Source organism: Nothobranchius furzeri, chromosome 9, assembly GCF_043380555.1.
Source record: "Nothobranchius furzeri strain GRZ-AD chromosome 9, NfurGRZ-RIMD1, whole genome shotgun sequence".
NCBI classification, from domain to species: domain Eukaryota; kingdom Metazoa; phylum Chordata; class Actinopteri; order Cyprinodontiformes; family Nothobranchiidae; genus Nothobranchius; species Nothobranchius furzeri.
In genome coordinates, this window is record NC_091749.1 from 25,757,822 (window position 1) to 25,777,330 (window position 19,509).

The window sequence follows — 19,509 nt, forward strand, 5'->3', positions numbered from 1 at the left end:
ATTATAATGAGTGCTACAAACTACATCATCTGGGAATAAAGGAAATGTAACCTGTTTAACGCACAGTGTTTTGGAAAAGTAACTTTAATCTGACTACTGTTATGGAAATAGTAACGCGTTAGATTAGTAGTTACTAAAAAAAGTGGTCATATTAAGAGTAACGCGTTACTAAGCAACGCGTTACCGGCATCACTGATGTTCACAGACATCTGTTGAAGCTGATGATGATGTCTCTTCAGGCTGTTGGATTGGAGCACTGAGTCTGCTGGTGTTGGGTTCTTCTGTGAGAAAATAAACACACACACACACACACACACACACAAAGCAACTTAAGAACAGTGCCACTTTCCCATTCAATATTCCTCAGTCATGTGCCGTGATGCTTTTCATTATTTTTAATGTTTTTTATTTTATTGATCTTTTTTTTATCTGTTCTATAAAAACATGGATAAAATTATCAAAAACAGGTGGAAGTGAGCGCATCCATGGAGAATATTTGAAAAAACGTATGTCTCACTCTCAGGTGCTCTTCATCATCAAATAAATGTAGAATATGAGGAAGAAGATACGGTGATCTGAGGCACTCTGAGGATTTCATTTATTAAACAAGGAAACGTTTCTGTACGATCTTAATGCCCTGAAGATGACTCACTAATGTCAAAAAAATTAATGTCCATCCTTTTTTACAAATTTACAGCCTAACTGACAGTAACATCTTAAGGAGACAATTTCAGATGTGTATGTTCAGATTATTTAATATTCTCAATGCTAAATCAATGCTGCACTGATTGTGCCAAAAACAAGTGTCTGATGTGGATTTAAATAAATTAATTTTGCATATCGATATATGTGATAAGCCGTTTAATTTGAAAAAGTCTGTTTCTACTGCTGATTACAAATAGCCTAACAAGTAACTTACTCACCTGGTTCTAGATGCTGAGACTGTAGCTCAGTAAATGTTCTGCTGCTGCGTGATGCCTGGATAGAAGACACTGCAGCGTAAACAAGAAAGAGACGGCATAAGATGTCATACTGTGTTTAGGCAGTGTGATAGGCAGTTCTCACTCCACGCCGGGCCCGGCGGCAGCGGGGGATTCCCCGCCACGGCCGCGGCGGTGCCGCCCGCCCGATGTGTCAGACAAAGTTGAAATTTTGTTACACCCACACCTAACGTTCTTCTGATATGAAAATATGAAATTCATATTGTATGCTTACTTAAAACTTGAAACAAAGTTCATAAAAAGGCTGCAATCATACTCCAAAAAACGGTTAAAAAAAATCTTACATTCTTCATCATCACATTGAGGCTCAACAGGTGTAGAAGACAGTCCCGCCCCCCTGGTGTCAACAGGTGCCTGTTGTGGCTGCAGATATTGTCTCACTGCATCTGGACACGACGATTCAAAAGTAAAATTAATTGGTTAAAGTTACGAGAAATTGTGTTGTGTATGTAAACAGCTAGTGAGTGTCCGTCCGTGGCAGGAGAGGCAGTTAGCTACAATGGTAACGCAAAACGTTCCTTTGCCAAATTTAGAAAGTCTACATACCTCTGCTTTGGGCCCGTTTTTTTTTTCTTCTTCCACAATCCTTCGCTTTCGGAATGCTGATCCCGATGGCTTAAGTGTTCTTTTCATCGTAAAAGATATCAAAACTTTAAACGCGACGACAACAGGATGTCCTTCTACAGTGCTGCCCATGCACATGATCTACGGCACCCTTAACGGTCAAGTGCATCGGAGCGGTGGCCCAAGCGGGAGCTCGTCATGCAGCCAGATCATTAGAATTTAAATATTGTTGTTTTAATTTCATGTCATTTCAGAGGGAACTTTGAGTATGTAGAGAGTGCATTTCATATTACAAACATAAATTTAATAAACTTCTTTTATTAGTTTATTTATTTTTGCGCCCTATCCATCAGATGGCGCCCCAGGCGGCCGCCTGTGTCGCCTGTCGGCAAAGCCGGCCCTGGAAGCCACAACCCGCACAACCTTGAGGCGGATGAGCTACAACAGCAGAAGACCCACCGGGTACCACTCTTCTCCACTACAAATAGGAAAAAGAGGCTACAATTTGCACCAGCTCACCAAAATTTGACAATTCATGACATGATCATGCCCTGATCACTGTGTTTTCCTGTCTCCCTGCAGCAGCAGTAATCTAGCTGATTAATTCCACCTGCGCTGCTCCCTATTTAAGCACCTGGCTCCTGCTGCTCAGTGCGAGATTGTGTGCTGCCCTGTCACAGTCCTTCGAGCGTTTGAACCTGTCTGCCTGGCTGTTCGTTACTGACCTCTGCCTGCCTGACCACAGAGCCTGCCTGTTGCCCGACCTCAGTCTGTCTGACCATGGAATCCGTCTATTGCCTCAATTCCAGCCTGAATCTGAGTTCTCACCTTCATTGGCATCCCTCACCGCTGAACACCGCTGCTGTTTTCTGAAGTTCAGTCATTACAATCAGTAAGATCAGTCTAAAACAGTGGTTCCCAAACTTATTTAGCCGTGCACCCCCTTCTATGTCCCGACCATGTCGACGCACCCCCCAGCCCCCACATCAGGGCATGGCTATATATATATATATATATATATATATATATATATATATATATATATATATATATCAGACGTCAAGCTAAACAGACAGGGTTAACAAAAATATGATCGACCTTTTTCCCCATCACTTTCATTTTTTAAATAGTAATTAATAAACATTCGATACATTACAATTTCCTTTGATTTAATTTTAAGTAAATATTTAGAGTGCCCAGGTAGCACATAAACAATGCAATTTAACGGTTTTCTTAAAGTAGGAACATTTAACCTGTGCGGCCAGAGCGCTCTCCTTCCTTCTGCTCTGCGTAAACCTGAGCTGATCACCTACTTGTGCATAATCAAATGTCTATAGGGGAAAAGATATAGCCATGATGTTCACTTTTACCTCAGACCGACTTATTGCTGTCTTATGGTGTGGCTGAATCTGCGATCCGTTGCCACACGGACTGGAATAACAAATGCTGCAGTAACATGAGTTGTGGTCAGGTTCATGAGGAGTCACTGGCTGGAGCGGACTCGAATTTCATTCGTCTTCCCAAAATAGAAGCTAATATCTTAATATGACCTTGAATGAAAAATGTTGTTATAAAACATCTTAAAAGTTTTTATCGCAGAGGAGGCATCGCTCATTTCTGCCTTCAGTCTGACGGCATGCCGGAGTTGGCGCAGCGTGCGCGCTTATTGAATCTCTGTGTGTGTATGTGCGCGCTTGCGCGCGCGGCACAGCTCCATGGAGCTTGGTTTATGCTTGACGCATTCACTTTCCACTTGGTGATGCGGCTCGCGGATGGAACGCGCTTCACAACTAGCAGCGTTTAAGTCACCGCGTCTCGTTATAGGCGCTATTTAAACCAATGTTGTAAAATTACTTCTGCCCAGCCCAGATGTGCTCACTTGTGCATCGGTGAGCCGTGGTTCCGCTGGAACGCGTCTGACCTCTGACAGACGCACTCTGAACTTCAGATCTTCAGCGCGCTGTCAATAGCCTGAATGGGAATCATTTCTTGATTTATTTTGTTACATCCACAATGTTCTGTGTGTGAGGTTTACAATGTCAGAACACCTGCATGAGACAGGGTGTTAATTACAATCTGCCAGAATGACTCACCACCTTCAGGTTCCTCCAACACCGTTAACAATGATCAAATACGGAACATATCGGCGTGCGCAGGCCAGAGTGCTGAAGCTCGGCGCATTGTTATTATGAAGCTAGGGCACATGCGGAGGACACACACACACACACAAGCAAAATAATACTTGTTTTCAATTACATTTATTGTGCCCACTTATTTTTTCTTAGGCCCACCCACAAATGAGTTTCTGGCTACACTAATGGTGACATATGACAGACTTCTCTGAGCTCCGCAGCCATTACACTTTTCACCTTGCGCACCCCCTAGCGGCAGCTCGCGCACCCCCGGGGGTGCGCGCACCACACTTTGGGAGTCCCTGGTCTAAAAGATGTTAAAAACTGGCAGCAATTGAACCTTCTCACTTTAAATGACAAAAAGACGGAAATTGTCGTTTTTGGGGACCTTGGGCTGTTGCACGGGGTAAACAGTTTATTTGGCCCTTTAGAATCCTTTTGCGTGTCTCAGGCAAGACATCTTGGTTTTTTCATTGATGGCCATTTTACGCTTGATAAACAGATAAGTTCTGTTGTCCAGAGTGTGTTCTTTCATTTGCGTGTTCTTAGTAAAGTCAAGCTCTATTTACCAATTAAAGACTTTGAAAAGGTTATATACCTGCTAATCATGTCGAGATTAGACTACTGCAACTCTCTATATCATGGACTGGAGCAGTTGTCAATTCACCGCTTGCAGGTGGCTCAGAATGCGGCAGCTCGCTTGCTGACAGGTAGAAGGCGCAGGGATCACATAACTCCGATCTTACAAGCTCTTCACTGGCTCCCGATCAATTACAGGATTCAATTTAAAATGCTACTGATCTGTTTTAAGGCACAACACAATCAGGCTGTGTTCCCACCTCATCGTGTTTATTCTGAACCTTTCATATCTGATCGTAGTGTTTATTACTTTACTTATTATTTTTCTTGTTTTGCTGCTTATCATTTTCGTCTTGAGTTGCTTGATTTGTACCCTATTGGTGCTTATGACTACCGAGATGATCAACTTTCCTGGTTTTACCCCTTCCCTATTCCTTGAGTCGTGATTGATGTAGCTTTCGTGGATAATGGTGACAAGTTATGGAAGTGGATAAAATTCCTTATTATTTTTCTTATTTTTTATTTTCCTTATTTGGTTTGTTTTGTTTTGTTGCTTTCTTTTGTTTGGTTATCGTATTCGGATAAACAGGAGGGAATATGTTATGGAAATTTTATGTTTATTAATTCTTGATCATTGATACAATCAACTGAATGTAATATGTATTGCCCTTTGCCTCTTTGCATGCTCACTTATTCAGACACATCCACACAAGCCACTCACACACACACATTCTTGACTTCTTGACTTCTTTCTCTCTCTCTCTCTCTCTCTCTCTCTCTCTCTCTCTCTCTCTCTCTCTCTCTCTCTCTCACACACACACACACACACACATACACACACACACACACATATATGATCTCACTTTCATTCCTTTCTTATCTCTTGGTATAAATACACTCTGTGACCAGATGTTCGAGGCATTTTGCCTCATGCATATGCCCCAGTTATAACTGGTTGACTTGTTGTCTCATTGTCTCCTTTTCTCTTCGACTACAGGAAATGGGTTATTTATAGACATTGATAATATCCCTAACACATGTCATCTAATGTAGCATCACCCAGAGACTCAGACGCGCTCCCATGTATTTTAGACCCAATTTTTATGGTTATATGTTACAAAGACGCCAATATTATTCAGCAACTGGGCATCATTTAATTCATTTTCAACAACATTTTGATGCATTTTTCCAGGGATTAACAGTAAAAACTACACATTGTCTCTTTAACACTGTTATTACAAATAGAAGTAAATATAAACCATTCGGGAAAGAGTAACGTTGTTTATTCATTATGTTATTGTGTTTTTATCTTTGGTTTATGAATAATAAGAAGAATACCTTTATTTGTCCCTCAGTTGGGAAATTAAATCATTGCAACGGCTCAGGCTCAGCAGGATAGCAGCAGCCGCAGCACACTAGATATCACGCAAGAGTATATAACAATTGTAAATTGAGATCATTATTGCACATAACAAGAGTAGTAGTATTGCACATGTCTTGAAAGATGATATTTGTCGTGGAATGTTACAGATATATGGGTTAGCAGTGGCTATTATAGAGTCTAACAGCGGCAGGAAGGAAAGGCCTGCTGTATCTCTTCTTCACACAGCTAGGGTGGATCAGTCCATCACTGAAGCTGCTCTCCAGAGCAGACAGGGCATCCTGCAGTGGGTATAACTCCTAAGTCAGCATGAATATGAGTTTTGCCAGCACCCTCTTGTCCCCCACTTCTCGTACTAAGTCCAGAGGACAGCCCAGGTCAGAGATGTACTTCTTTATCAACCTGTCCAGCTTCTTCCTCTCCCTCTGCCCCACCATCAGCCCCACAATCACCACCAACATAGGCAAGTTAGGTAAAGTGTCTTGCCAAAGGACACAACAGCGGAATTCCCTGCAAGGGCTGGGATCGATCCGACAACCTTCTGATTACTGGACAACCAGCTCAGCCTCCTGAGCTGCTGCTTCTCTGTTAGGCAGAAGCCAACAAGTTTGAGAAGCTAGAAGTTCATTAAAAAACTTCTAGTGAGTCACTATTTTACCCAAAAATCCACCTGATCACTGGCCTTCACACAGTATCATACCATATAAATTGGAGTTTTAAACCAAAATATTTGGACATCAAAGGTTTTGATGGAGAATAAAACTCTTCACTGTTTATGCTCCTGCTTGATGTTTGTGCACTCCTTTCTCAGACTTGTGATAGAGAGGTATCTTAAAATAATGTCTTTAGTGAGCTCTCACTGCATCCGCAGGCACTATGGCTGACCCTAAATCAGAGGTGCAACTCTGAAGGACTATGTGAGAAATGGATGCTGTACCTGCTGAGTTCACACTTCTTCTGATAGATTATTCTGCTTCAGTTGCTGTCGGATTGTTCCTGAGTCTTAATTGTTCACAGACTGCTGGGAGCCCAACGCAACAGGTAAAGGGACCTTGATGCTTAGATCTCATCTATTTTCCAGTTAGATTAAAACTCTGTTTTATGGCTGTCTCAGTATGGATTTTATTTAATGCGCTTGACACATACTGGAGGGAGGAGATGGACACGGTGTTGGGTATTTTTATATTTGTACCTTTTTGAGGCCTAAAAGATGCCCATTTTGTGTTAACACTTCATGAATCTCTGTGTTTGCCAACTGTGGCTGTTCATGAAAGGTTGAGCAAGGATGTTGATTGTGGGTTTCCAACTGAAAACTGTACCTCTGTAACCTGAGAAGGCCCCGCCTTCTCCCCCATCCTTTGCTGAATAAAGCCCCTGGGAAACTGAGGAGACTTGGGAGTGATGGGGGGAAAGCCTCGGAGGAGGTTTTTCCCTGCGTTAACTCTCCTTTATTTTGGGGACTTAGGGTAAAATGTCTTCCATCTTGTCAAGAGTGTTAATTTCAGGTTCCAGGGTTATGGAGATTAAATATTACCCCACATTTAATAAACTAACATTTTGGTGGAGAATGCGGGCATGCAGAGCTGGTGAGCTGAAGGATTTCCCCAGGAACAGAGGGGGGCTGGTTAGCTCCATGGAGGGGCTTCTGCGCCCAGCTCTCGCATGACGATTCATGGATAATCAATCTACTCTCTCTCTCTGTGTCGTCCTTTAAGGTAATATGGGATAAATCTAAAATTACCTATCACACGGAGATCACTGCAACACTTTCTTCTCTTTTTTATCTTTCACCATAATGGGTTTCAGCTCATTTTAAAGTGTTGTTATTAGCTGTCATGTAGCTCATCAGCCAAGGAAGTGGACTTGCTCACAGTTTAGCCAAAGTAGTACCTAAAAATCCTCACGGACACTTAACTATCAATAGAAGACTCATGAACTACTTGGGAGTTCTGCTTCAACAACCATGGAGAATCAGAAAAAACATGTACAAACACTGAAGCAGCAACATTAGTGAAAAAAATTATTTGTATCGTTCTCTAAACCAGTGGTTCCCAATGTGGAGTCTACGACCCACCAAGGGGTCTCCACAAGATTGTAGGGGGGCTTCACAATGTAGCCTGTGCTGCAGTTGTGAAGTTACCAAGACTAGATTTGAATTATAAATAGGTCTGGGCAATATGGAAAATTATCCTGATATTTTTCACATGGATATCCGCTCACCGGCCACTTTATTGGGTACACCTGTCCAACTGCTGGCTAATGCAAATGACTAATCAGCCAATCACATGGTGGCAACGCAATGCATTTTGGATTGTTGACATGGTCAGGACGATCCACTGCAGTTCAAACCGAGCTTCAGATTGGAGAAAAAAAGGAGATTTAAATTACTTTGAAAGTGGCATGGTTGTTGGTGCCAGACAGGCTTTTCTGTGTATTTCAGAAACTGTTGATCTTCTGGGATAGCCACCCACAACCATCTCTTGGGTTTACAGAGAATATATATATATATATATATATATATATATATATATATATGTATATATATATATATATATATATATATATATATATATATATATATATATATATATATATATATAGGAGGGGGTGGGTGCGACGATGGAGGAATTAGCTGGACACCCTCCCCCTCAGGGAGCAAAAGTCTGCCTTTAACCAGGTCCAGCACACCCCCGATGGTTCGTAAAAAGTCCAGTCCGAGGATGCAGGAGTCCTGCACATCAGCCACCCAAGCAGTATAGGGCACTTTGAGGCCCCCCACCTTAAAGTGGAACATTCCTCTACCTCTCATGGGGGCCAGGGCCCCTGTGACAGTCCTCAGTTGCACCTCTGTTCTTTGCACTGCAGCTCCAGGGGGAACAACATCAGGCCGGACCAGCGTTGCACTGGATCCGGTGTCCAGCAGTGCTGTACAGGGCACCCCTTATATCATAACGGGTATATGACAGAAGTCCCCCACCCTGGTCCACCCAACATCAATGACCGTTCTTGGTGAAGGTGACAGCAGATCGCCGGCAGTGTGTGCGATGATTTCACCGGCCCGTGTACCCTCCTCTACACTGGCCCCTGACCGTTTCCCGGTAGTCCTGTGAGCCTGGGGCACTGCCTGATGAGGTGACCAACCTGCCCGCATCCCCAGCAGTTCTGTGGTTTGCGTCGGGAGCCACCACGAGTGGTGGGTGGCTGAGAGACAGTCAACTCTGCTGTCTCAGGTAGGTCCTCACCACTGGCATGTCCTTGACTACCCCGGTGGCTCCCATCAGCATCTCACTCTCCACCGCCGACTCCAAGGCAGCGCTGAATGTGGCTGGGCATGCAAGCTGAGTCTGAACACGGAGGTCTGCAGGGCTGAGGGCCTGCAGGAACTGGTCCCGGGCGAGTTCTGTCTGGACTGCAAGCGGTACGTTGACATATGCCCGTCTGCAGCGGCACTCGATGTCATGGGCCAGAATACACAGTGGTTCCCCTGGCAGCCTGCGTCTGCTATGGCAACACATTCTCACACCCAAGGTGTCAAAATATGACGCGTGTGACCAAGTGTCAATATATGATGATTCGGGACGCCCCAGCGCGTCAGGAGACGACGATCAGGGACAAACTGCTGACGCATCGTCCCAGAGTGTCAGTATCCGACGCTGGTGGTGAGACGGACATTAGAACTATTTGTGAACAACTTAACCTTCCCCTCACCCCAATCCTAACCTTAAGGTCACAGTTTATGGACCTTAAGGTTAGGATTGGGGTGAGGGGAAGGTTAGTCAAATAATGTCCGTGTGACCGCGCGCGTCAGTGACGCCAGCGGAGCCACGTGACCCAGCGTGTCCCTGATCGTCGTCTCCTGACGCTCTGGGGCGTCCCGAATCGTCATATTTTGACGCCTTGGGTGTGAGAATGTGTTGGATCGCACAGGCTGTTCATGCTGACCAAACCATCTCTGCAGCGCCCCCACCAGAGCGTCATAGTCCCCTCTCTCCTCCTCGCTTAGTAACAGCAAACAAGCAGCTGCATCCTCACATAAACACAGAGCCAGTTGTAGTGCTTTATGCTCTCTGGTCCAGCCAGCGGCTGCAGCTAACAGTCCAAACTGAGCTATAAACACCTCCCACGATGTTTTCCCGGTAACCTTCGGTGTTTTAATGCCTGCTGCAACGTGTCGGCTCTGGGCGCCGCCATCTACGTTTATGTCCTGAGGCGGCGAATCACAAGGGGAAGCCCCAATCCCGCAAAAACTGTGGTCACAGCGCTCAGAGCTCCCGAGTCTAGCAGAACTGGGTGAAAAACCAGCTTCAGCTGCGAGGCGCAGTGCTGTCTCCCTTAAGCTTGTTTTATGCTTGACGCATTCACCTTCCGCTTGGTGATGCGGCTCGCAGATGGAATGCACTTCACAACTCGCAGCGTTTATGGTTCATGCGGCTTGTCTCTGCGGTGAGCCAATATTCTCCCAAACTTAATGGGGCAGCATGGAGCTCTACAGCATGCATCCAACACTACACCATAGTAGAAGTAAAAATTACTGTTTACAACATGGCATTCCAGCATTTTTAACAGCATCCTCGTCTTTTCCGAGCTATTTCTCTCCAAGAATTATTAACATGTTGATCACGGACCGGTGATCTCTGAGAGATGAATCATACAAATGTCTCCATCTGCGTGGTTAGAAATTTTCCTAGGTGCGCGTTGTGGAAATTTTGGGCAGTGCGGAGGCGCGGTGGAGGGGCATGGTTGTTAAAATGACGCAATTTCGCCGCGCGGACCTCGCGGACGCGTCAAGCATGAACCAACCTTTACTGCTCGAATCGCTGGTTGGAGCTGAGCATCCATCGACCCCTCCTCTTTCTTTATCTTGTCCGACCACATAGCCGCTGTGTTAGTGCAGAGTCAGCTAGCAACTTCCTGTGCCAATTCGGTCCATAGTTCGCTTCTGACACCAGTGTAACACTCACTGAAGCTCAGGAGGCAGGTGTTCTCCCTTTCACAACTGTATTACTTCACCCAGCTTTGTAGAACCACAGGAACTTTTTGGCCGTCCCCACGCCTACATTAACGAGAGCTCACTCACCAACATGCTCCTTTACCCTTGACGGTGCAAACCCCCCCCCCCCCCCCCCCCCCCCCCACACACACACACACACACACACTCGAGCAGCTCCTCCCTTAAAGGGGCAGTACTCACTTTATCACAGATTGTTTACAACAATCCATAACAACTGGTAACTCTTATAGGAACACAGGGGGGTTATTCAAACATCATTACGATATATATGAAGTCATCACTGTCAGGTTTTAGCATTTTTCCTTCTTAGTGAAGCAGAGATTTTCAGTATGGTACCTCGGCTTTATGGATCGTGTGGGGGAGGGGGCTGCAACACTAACAGAACTGAGCTGCATCATGAACCTGGCACACAAACCCAAATCGGTTCCGAGATGCAGCATCCCGGATGTGAGGGAACGGCGCACCGCTACGCTGCAGACTCCGTCATCCCGACACGCTTCGCCTACGTATTTAAACCTAATGAGTGTGACTTTCACAGGCCACGGGCAGACTGTCTGACGGACTGCGCGTAAATCTGACTAGACAGCGGCGCTGTGACTCAACATTTCTGCCGTGATTCCGATCTTCTTCTGCAGTGGGACCACCCGTTACTCGGTACCAGATGTTCTCCGCCAGACCAGACCTGCTCCGTTTGATGCCGACCGGAGCCTGAGCAGAAGGATGCAGGTTAAAACCCAGATCTGCTCGGAGAGGAACAGCTCGGACGACCCGGAGCAGGATGATAACGAGAAAAAGATCTCTTGTTTTTCCAACATTAAGCTTTTCCTGCTGGCGGAGTGCGCGCTCATGTTGGCACAGGGCACTGTGGGCGCATATCTGGTGAGTTGGATGTTGCTCTGACGGCTCAGGCGCACAGCTGATGCCATATTATTCCGATCAGATAGAGTCAGGTCCTCCAGTAAACCGGGGACACTGTGCACTCACTGATGGATGAGCTGCTGCGTGTCATCCATCAGGTCCTGCGGGCTGCATGAACCGCGTCACCGCGATGGTCGGATTTTTTTCCGTTTATGTGGCTGGGCAGCTGAAACGAAAGGGTTCTCCAACCTGCCAGTATGCTCCGCACTCAAATATCTCAAAAATCATGCAGGGGGCCTTTGACACTGGTAGGCCCAGAAGATGACGTGATCTCCACACGAGGAGACAATAGTGTGTTTTCTAGTTAACCAGATTTCCTGTTTGTGCTGCACACAATAGCAATATATTTAGATCAGAGAGATGTAATTACTGACAAATGCAGCAACAGAATGATAATTATGACCTAAGTCGTTATGAAATAAAAGATTCATTTTTCCATCAGAGTGGTATGGGCATGATGTGTAATACCTCAGAGTAAAAGAAAAATTTAAAATAATTGAACCTGAAGTGTCTGAATCAGAGAGATGCTGACATGCAGGTAGTGTGTCAACATTTGACAACCAGAGTTCTCAGGTGGACTTTGGTTTTCCCACAGTGGGAGTCTTTAATTTTTCTATTCAATTCCCTTTATTCAAAAGCTCACATCAGGTCCAGACTTAGGCCTGCTCCATCTGTTAGGCTCTCTTGAATTGCATTAAAATCTGATTTACTTTATTTCAAACTTCTAATTAGTTATGTTTGTCCTGAACGGACACCAAGAGACACCATTATTATCAAGTAATGATAAATGACCCGCACTTGTATAGCGCCTCTCAGAGTAAGGACTCCAAAGCGCTTTACACTACAGTGTATCATTCATCCATTCACACACACATTCATACACTGGTGGGGATGAGAGGCGAGGCTGCCGAGCACAGGCGCCACCGGTCCCTCTGACCACCAGCAGCAGGCAAGGTGGGTTGTGTCTTGTCCAAGGACACAACAGCAGAATTCTCTGTCCGGAGCCGCGATCGAACCTGCAACCTTCCGATTACTGGACAACCCGCTCAACCTGTTGAGCTACTGCTGCTACTGCTGCCCCCAGTACAGCAGGATGGGTGGCAGTAGGAAGAGAAGTCTGGCCACAGCCCAATAACATATCTCAGCTATGGGTGTTGTCTTTCACCCAACCAATGGAGCGCTGTGATTGGTATAACACAAGGCTGTTCCTGCCCGCTGAGGCTCCAAGGCTGAGGTGTGGCTAGACCAACCTGCAGCTCTAGACCAGTGGTACTCTCTTTGTGGCCCCCAGACCCTAAAAACAAGGGGGACTGCCATACTGCGATGCTGTGAGCCACGCTTACTCTACTCTTTATAATCAATGTCAGCAAGCTATCAAAAATGTGTAGGTAATGAAATGACCATGAGTGTATATCACTTTTTTACAAGATAATTTTCTATTGCTTTAACCCTTCCACTGTCCTAATAGGTGTGACCCCGCGAGGAAAGTTGACCACTGAGCAGGATTGATGGTTTATCCCTTGGGTCCACGTGGCAGGGGTGAGGGTCACCCCTGGTGGTCAACTTTCCTCGCGGGGTCACCCATAAAGACAGTGGGAGGGTTAATAGGATTTAGGGGATTTTGAAGCTCAGGAGTGGCTATCTTTTCTTTTTAAATGTATTTAAAGCAGCTTTTGGCCAAATGAGTTTGTGTTTGTTGTGTAATTAGATTATATTTATGAAGCTTTTCTTGTATATCCATAAAAACACCTCATAAAGTAAAATATGTGACATGAAGTCTTTGGCCAGAAGCTGTAACCATCATTATTTGTCTCATGCACCTGTCTTTTGTTTCCAGGTAAGTGTTCTGACCACTCTGGAAAGACGTTTCAACCTCCAGAGTGCCGATGTGGGTGTCATTGCTAGCAGCTTTGAAATCGGCAACTTGGCCCTCATCCTGTTCGTCAGCTACTTTGGGGCCAAGGCCCACCGGCCTCGTCTGATTGGCTGTGGTGGGATTGTCATGGCGTTGGGGGCACTGCTTTCAGCTCTGCCAGAGTTTCTGACTCATCAGTACGAGTACGAGGCAGGGGACTCATGGCATGCTGAGGACGGCAGGGACATCTGCTCAAACAAATCCAGGTCAGAAAATCGAGACTCTGGGTTTAACTGCAGCAACCGCTCCAACACCAACATGATGTACCTTCTGCTGATCGGAGCCCAGGTTCTGCTCGGTATTGGGGCCACGCCCGTCCAGCCTTTAGGAGTGTCTTACATTGATGACCATGTCCATAAGAAGGACTCTTCATTGTATATAGGTGAGTCATGCAGAAACACAAACTGAATGATTGTGAAGTACCAAAAACCAGTTAACTAGAGATTTACATCACATCCATCCATCCATCCATCAACCTTATTCTCTATTAATTTCTGAGTATGTCTTTCAACTACCACACCATATTTTAGCTTAGTGTTAATAAAGCGGACAGACCTAAAGCCACTTTTGTGGTTTACCAAGAAAAGTGGGCTGTGGCAGCCATCTTGAATTGTGCTGGCTCTGGGGCTCTGTCCCAATACTCGCACTGCATGTCCAAAAATACACACCAGCACCGTAACCAGTTAACAATATTTTTCGACAGACATGTAATGCATCTTCTTAACAGTGAAACGTGATAGTAATCATATATGTACACAATAATGAAATATGTAATATTTCATTAATCATACTTGAAAATACACATTTTCAAGAAGAGCACTTGAGTTTTTGTTCTGCCTTCTTCTCAAAATTCCCACGCTGCAGTGGATTATGGTTAATGATGCAGACTTCAACTAAATGTGGATCAAGGGTGCTAAAAGGGGGCGTTGCTAAGGACACCCTACGCACTCACACCCCTGGACGAAAACGTGGAATTGAGGGGCGCAAGGGTGGGAGTGCGAGTATTGGGACAGGGCCTTGGTGTTCATGAAATTATTATAGAAAAACACCTTCTTCCTTTTCCTGTTCTATAGCAGGTGGATTTACCGTGAGAAAGAACCATGAGGTTAACCTAGAAATCTTGACAGAAAGTAGCCAAAGCAAACTTATGCCAATTATAGCACTCTTATCGGTTTGGTGGGCAGGGTGATGCAATGGAGCGGAACAACTAAGATGGATACGGTCATTTGAAACTGCTTTGGCATCAACTTAGACTATATAGACTTGGACTTAAGAGCAGATAGAGGTACTTAGGTCCTTTACTTAGAACAAGGATGTATTTGCATCTTCTTCCACAGTGCCCCGTTGACCTTTGTCCAATAGCATGCAGACAGAGTTTGAAAGACAACCATAGATGTTGCCCCACGACTAAGCTCTGCCTAAGGGTCATGTGGCCAGACCATATGTATTCACATAGGATGGCTTGCCAGGCCACCATAAGGTGGAAGTAGAATCCAAGGTAAAAGGACTACCCCTTAGTGGTTGACTGCAGTATAAATCCCGCCCCCTAAATGCACACAGATGAGACATGTTCCTGGCTTGAAAAATGAAATTATACCTTGAGTAATATTTTCCAGGTGGTAACTCATGAGGGTGCATGCAGGCGTGCAGATAGGGTGGGGGACGGGGGGATCTGTCCCCCCCAGATTCAGATCGACCCTGATCCGTCCCCCCCAACTAAGGCCAGAAAGAAAACAAAATCGGAGGTTAAGCACTTGAAGCTCCTTTTTCCAATTACATTGAATGCAGCATTATTGGGTATTTTTTTTTTATATGTTCCTTTTTGAGCCAAAGCTCATTGGTATCTCTGGAATGTGGTATCGTGATGTCTGTAACTTGAGAAGGCCCGCCTTCTCTGTCCTGTTGGTCAGTAAAACCCCTGGGAAACTGAGGACTGGGGGAGAGACGTGGGGCCAGCTTCGGAGGGGGTTTTCCCTGCGTCGTCTCTCCACTGTTTGGGGACTCGGGGTACAATGAAATCCTCTTTGTGTGTGTTTATTTCAGGTTCAAGGGTCATGGATAGGGCTGCAACTAATGATTATTTTCATAATCGATTAATCTGTCAATTATTTTTTCGATTAATCGATTAATCGGTTTGTTATTGTTTAGCTATTTAACCTATACAAGTGATGAATACATTTCAGTTAAGAAAAAGAAAAACATAAGAGAATTGTGCAGTTGACTGCAATCTATTTTATTGCACATGAACACAGTGAGTGGTGTAAAATGAGCTAAACAGTGCAAAATATCAGTCCAGAATAATTTTCTGGCATCAAAATATAAGAGTTAAATTCCATAAAAAATAATGTAGAATTGCTGGAGGGTGAGTGTCTTGTTCCCCATGTAGTTGTCCATCGTTGCATGTTTTTTCTGCATAAGAAACACAAATAGACTGAAATAAGTACACATATAAAATAAAGCAGCACACACACTACAACACTAAATCAATATTATATTATTTGAATTAATTAACAATATACAGTGATCATTTATTTCGACAAAAATTTGTTGTGAGGCGTTTTACAGCGTTAGATAGTAAAACAGCCTTTTAATAGTAAAAAAATTACTTTCTGAATTTCTCCTGTATTTAAAAATTGAAAGTGTACAACTATGCCGCGTTATATTCACCTGGACACAGCTCGTCTGTATATTTTTCTCCGCGGAGTTGTCCTTTTTTGAATGAAGTACATAGTTATGGGTTTGTGCCGTTTTTCTCTTAACGAGAACATTCTTATAAACAGACGTGCTAAATTTGGCAAGCGCATGATACACAACACGGAGGAGATTCACGATTGCATCTAATCAATCAGAAGTAGAACACCGTAGACTGATGCGGCAAAAAAACATGTTTAACATCCACTATAACGAACTCAGCTAAAACACTAAGTCCCAAATTTGATCTGCGTGTAGTGATGGACCACTATATTTAGCTTGTTTATTTTCTGTTACTTACCGGGCTGGCGCTTCCTCTGCTGCATCAGCCCCCACATGTTTTCGTCTCAAATGTTCACTTAGGGACGTCGTGCTTCCGTGCCATGCTAGATGGTTTTTGCATATTTTGCAGGTCACCCGTCTTTTCATGGCATCTAGAGTGAAGTGCTCCCATACTCGTGAGGTTTTTGTCCGGGGTTTCTCTTCAGTTTTGTCGCTTCTATTTTCTTCCGTATTTCTTCTTGTTCTGCCATCTCTCACAGCAAGATGCGCGTCAGTAACGTGTTACGTCATGAAAACCGAGGGCACTTATTGGCTCGTTTCTTCTTCTACGGCTCCACTGGTAGATCAGTGGCTCATTACTGCCACACACTGGCGGCAAATTTAACAGCTTGTAACCGATGTCAGATTGTGGTAAAAATAGACTTTATGCGGTAAAATGTGATTATTAAACAACTAATCGATGACTAAAAAAGTTGTTAACTATTTTAATAATCGATTGTAATCGATTAAATCGATTAGTTGTTTCAGCTCTAGTCATGGAAAATACGAATAATCAATCTACTCTCTCTGTGTGTGTCGTCCTTTAAGGTAATTTGGGATAAATGAAAAATTACCTATCAAGCATGACGTAAACAAACACCGACTCCAGAGGCGCCAAAGTGGTTGCTGCTAGTTTGCAGGATGAAGCGAAAAAGGCGAACAACAATTACTGCGTATTTAAAAAAGACCAACCGTGTAAGTAGGCGGGACTGATCTGTCTGTTTATGCATGTTGGTTCTAGTTTCAGTACATCGTTGTCAGTGTTGGGACTTACTCGTTAAAAGCGCCAAAGCCTCATTGCTGACTTTAACAAGTCTCATCTACAAATATGATCCCTCATGAAGTTACTACCTTACACCAGAGGATAGTGGAGATGTGTAACCTTCAGGCTGAGCAAAGTTTGGGAGTTTTTAGAGTATGAAAAACATTTCCCGCCGAGATGCTCCCAGTCGGAGAGAGGAGGAGATGTGCGCAACATGAAGAGTGCAAATATTAGATAAAACGTATAATTGCCGGCAGGTCTGGTCTTTGTTGACTGATCACTTTGTCTGGTCATGACTGACTCTGATTATGAAGCAGAATATTGACTGATGAAGAAATTCACTCATCCAGCCAGGAAGATTGACGCTGCTGCAGCATCAGACAGCTGGTGCTGCATGAGAGGTGTGTGGAGTTTACAAGCTCCAAACGTTGGGTTTGATGTTTGTTTAACCTTCTCTGGGACGTGATGGATGTAGAAATGATGGTTAAAACACCGCTAACGTGACAGACATAGCGACAATGTAAAAAAAAAGCCGTAAAAAGAGGCAGATGCCGATGCGTTAGATATGGAAGTCAAGTGTGCCACATAGTCATAAAAAAAGTAAAATATACAATTTTGAAAGAGATTTATATATTTATATATAAATTAAAACTTTCCAAATATAATTAAAATTTCTAAATAACGCAAAAATACGAAGGAACATCTGTTGGTGAGGCTGAAAAGTTTGGGAACTACTGCTCTAAGTGATAAGTGAATTTTGTTTTTTAAATATATTTTATGTGCAGTTTTTTAGGGCTTTTATGTTTTCTGTAAAGATTGGTATGCTGAAAATCATTTGTTTTGCATAAAGCATGAGGTTTTGGTTAGTAATTGATTGGGAGAATAACAAATGACTGAATTAAATAGTGGGGCGCGTCTGTCAGTATGCCTCACGCAGCTGTGGCTACATCGTAGCTCATCCCCATCAGTGTGTGAATGGATGAATGATACACTGTGGTGTAAAGCACTTTGGAGTCCTTACTCTGAGAGGCGCTATACAAGTGCGGATCATTTATCATTTATAGTGTTGATCAGGCAGAGTTTTGTTGCCAGCGTTCCACTGCATAATGGCTTCAAACACGTATATAAAAGTGAGTTTTTACGTAAACCATTGGATGAAATTACACAAACTGACTGAGCTCTAGTTAAGGCGCTTGCAATAGTTTGTGTATGTGTACATGTGTGTGTGTGTGTGTGCGTGTGTGTGTGTGCGTGTGTGTGTGTGTGTGTGTGTGTGTGTGTGTGTGTGTGTGTGTGTGTGTGTGTGTGTGTGTGTGTGTGCGTGTGCGTGTGTGTGCGTGTGTGTGTGTGTATGTGTTTGGGGGAGGGTACATTGGAATTTTGTCCCCCCCAGTTTGGAAATCCTATCTGCGCCCCTGGATGCATGAAGTTTCTGCTTTCATGTTGAATGTTGTGAAAGAAGCTTGTTTCCTGATTTTATCAGGATGACACAACGCTTGTCTTTAATGTTGTTGCGTAGAGGAATGGAATTAAACTAAAATACCCCATTTGTTCTACTTGTGGTGACAATATAACTCTGTTCTGAATGTCTTATAAAAATGTACATTGATGCTGTGATTTAGACGCTGTTGCAGAACTTGTTTGATGCTGCCAGTGCTGAACAAGTATGATCTTCTGGGATTTTAAAGGTAGTGGTTTTACTTTCTCAGGGGAATATAGATCCAAAAAGGTTCAAGAGCTTGTCTGGGTTTGAACCATGTTGCAGTGTTACCAACAGCAGGAGACTGGAATGGTGGGACTTTAACATTTGGTATGAAGTTTTTAATCCATTCAATTTGTTTTCCAAACTCAATTCTCACAAAATGTGTTTTCCTGATTTCCACCTCATGTGGAGGGTTATGGCGACATGGAATGGGTCAGCTGACGGTGAGGCTAATGCTACTTCCTGTCTGACCTGATGAGGCTAATTGTTGGTTCAGGTTGTCTCTGACAGCACTTACTAAGTTTTACCAAATCATAGAGAAAACTTGGGCATTGCCTTGCTGTAAATGTGCTGAGAGTTGAATTTGGAAGTGACGGACACCTGCTGCAGAGCTCCTCAGCTCACAGTCCCTTTCTTCCCTCACACGTCCCTTCCGACATACTATACAGGAGAAGGGTGCATGTCTCTCATTTCAGCATCAAATTCATTTTACACTCAAATCCATTTTTTTAGTAATCCAGTTTGTGTTTT

At 44.0% G+C, this 19,509-nt stretch overlaps 1 protein-coding gene across 1 annotated transcript in view; it reads left to right on the forward strand.

The window, feature by feature from the left end:
- The first annotated feature begins 11,013 nt into the window (after positions 1 to 11,013).
- LOC107381979 (solute carrier organic anion transporter family member 3A1) overlaps positions 11,014 to 19,509 on the forward strand; it is a 61,285-nt gene continuing 52,789 nt past the window's right edge. Inside the window, exons 1-2 of the mRNA XM_054732577.2 lie at positions 11,014 to 11,547; positions 13,424 to 13,883. Coding sequence (XP_054588552.1) covers positions 11,389 to 11,547; positions 13,424 to 13,883 — 619 coding nt within the window. The 5' untranslated portion in view covers positions 11,014 to 11,388. The remainder of the gene's footprint in view (positions 11,548 to 13,423; positions 13,884 to 19,509) is intronic.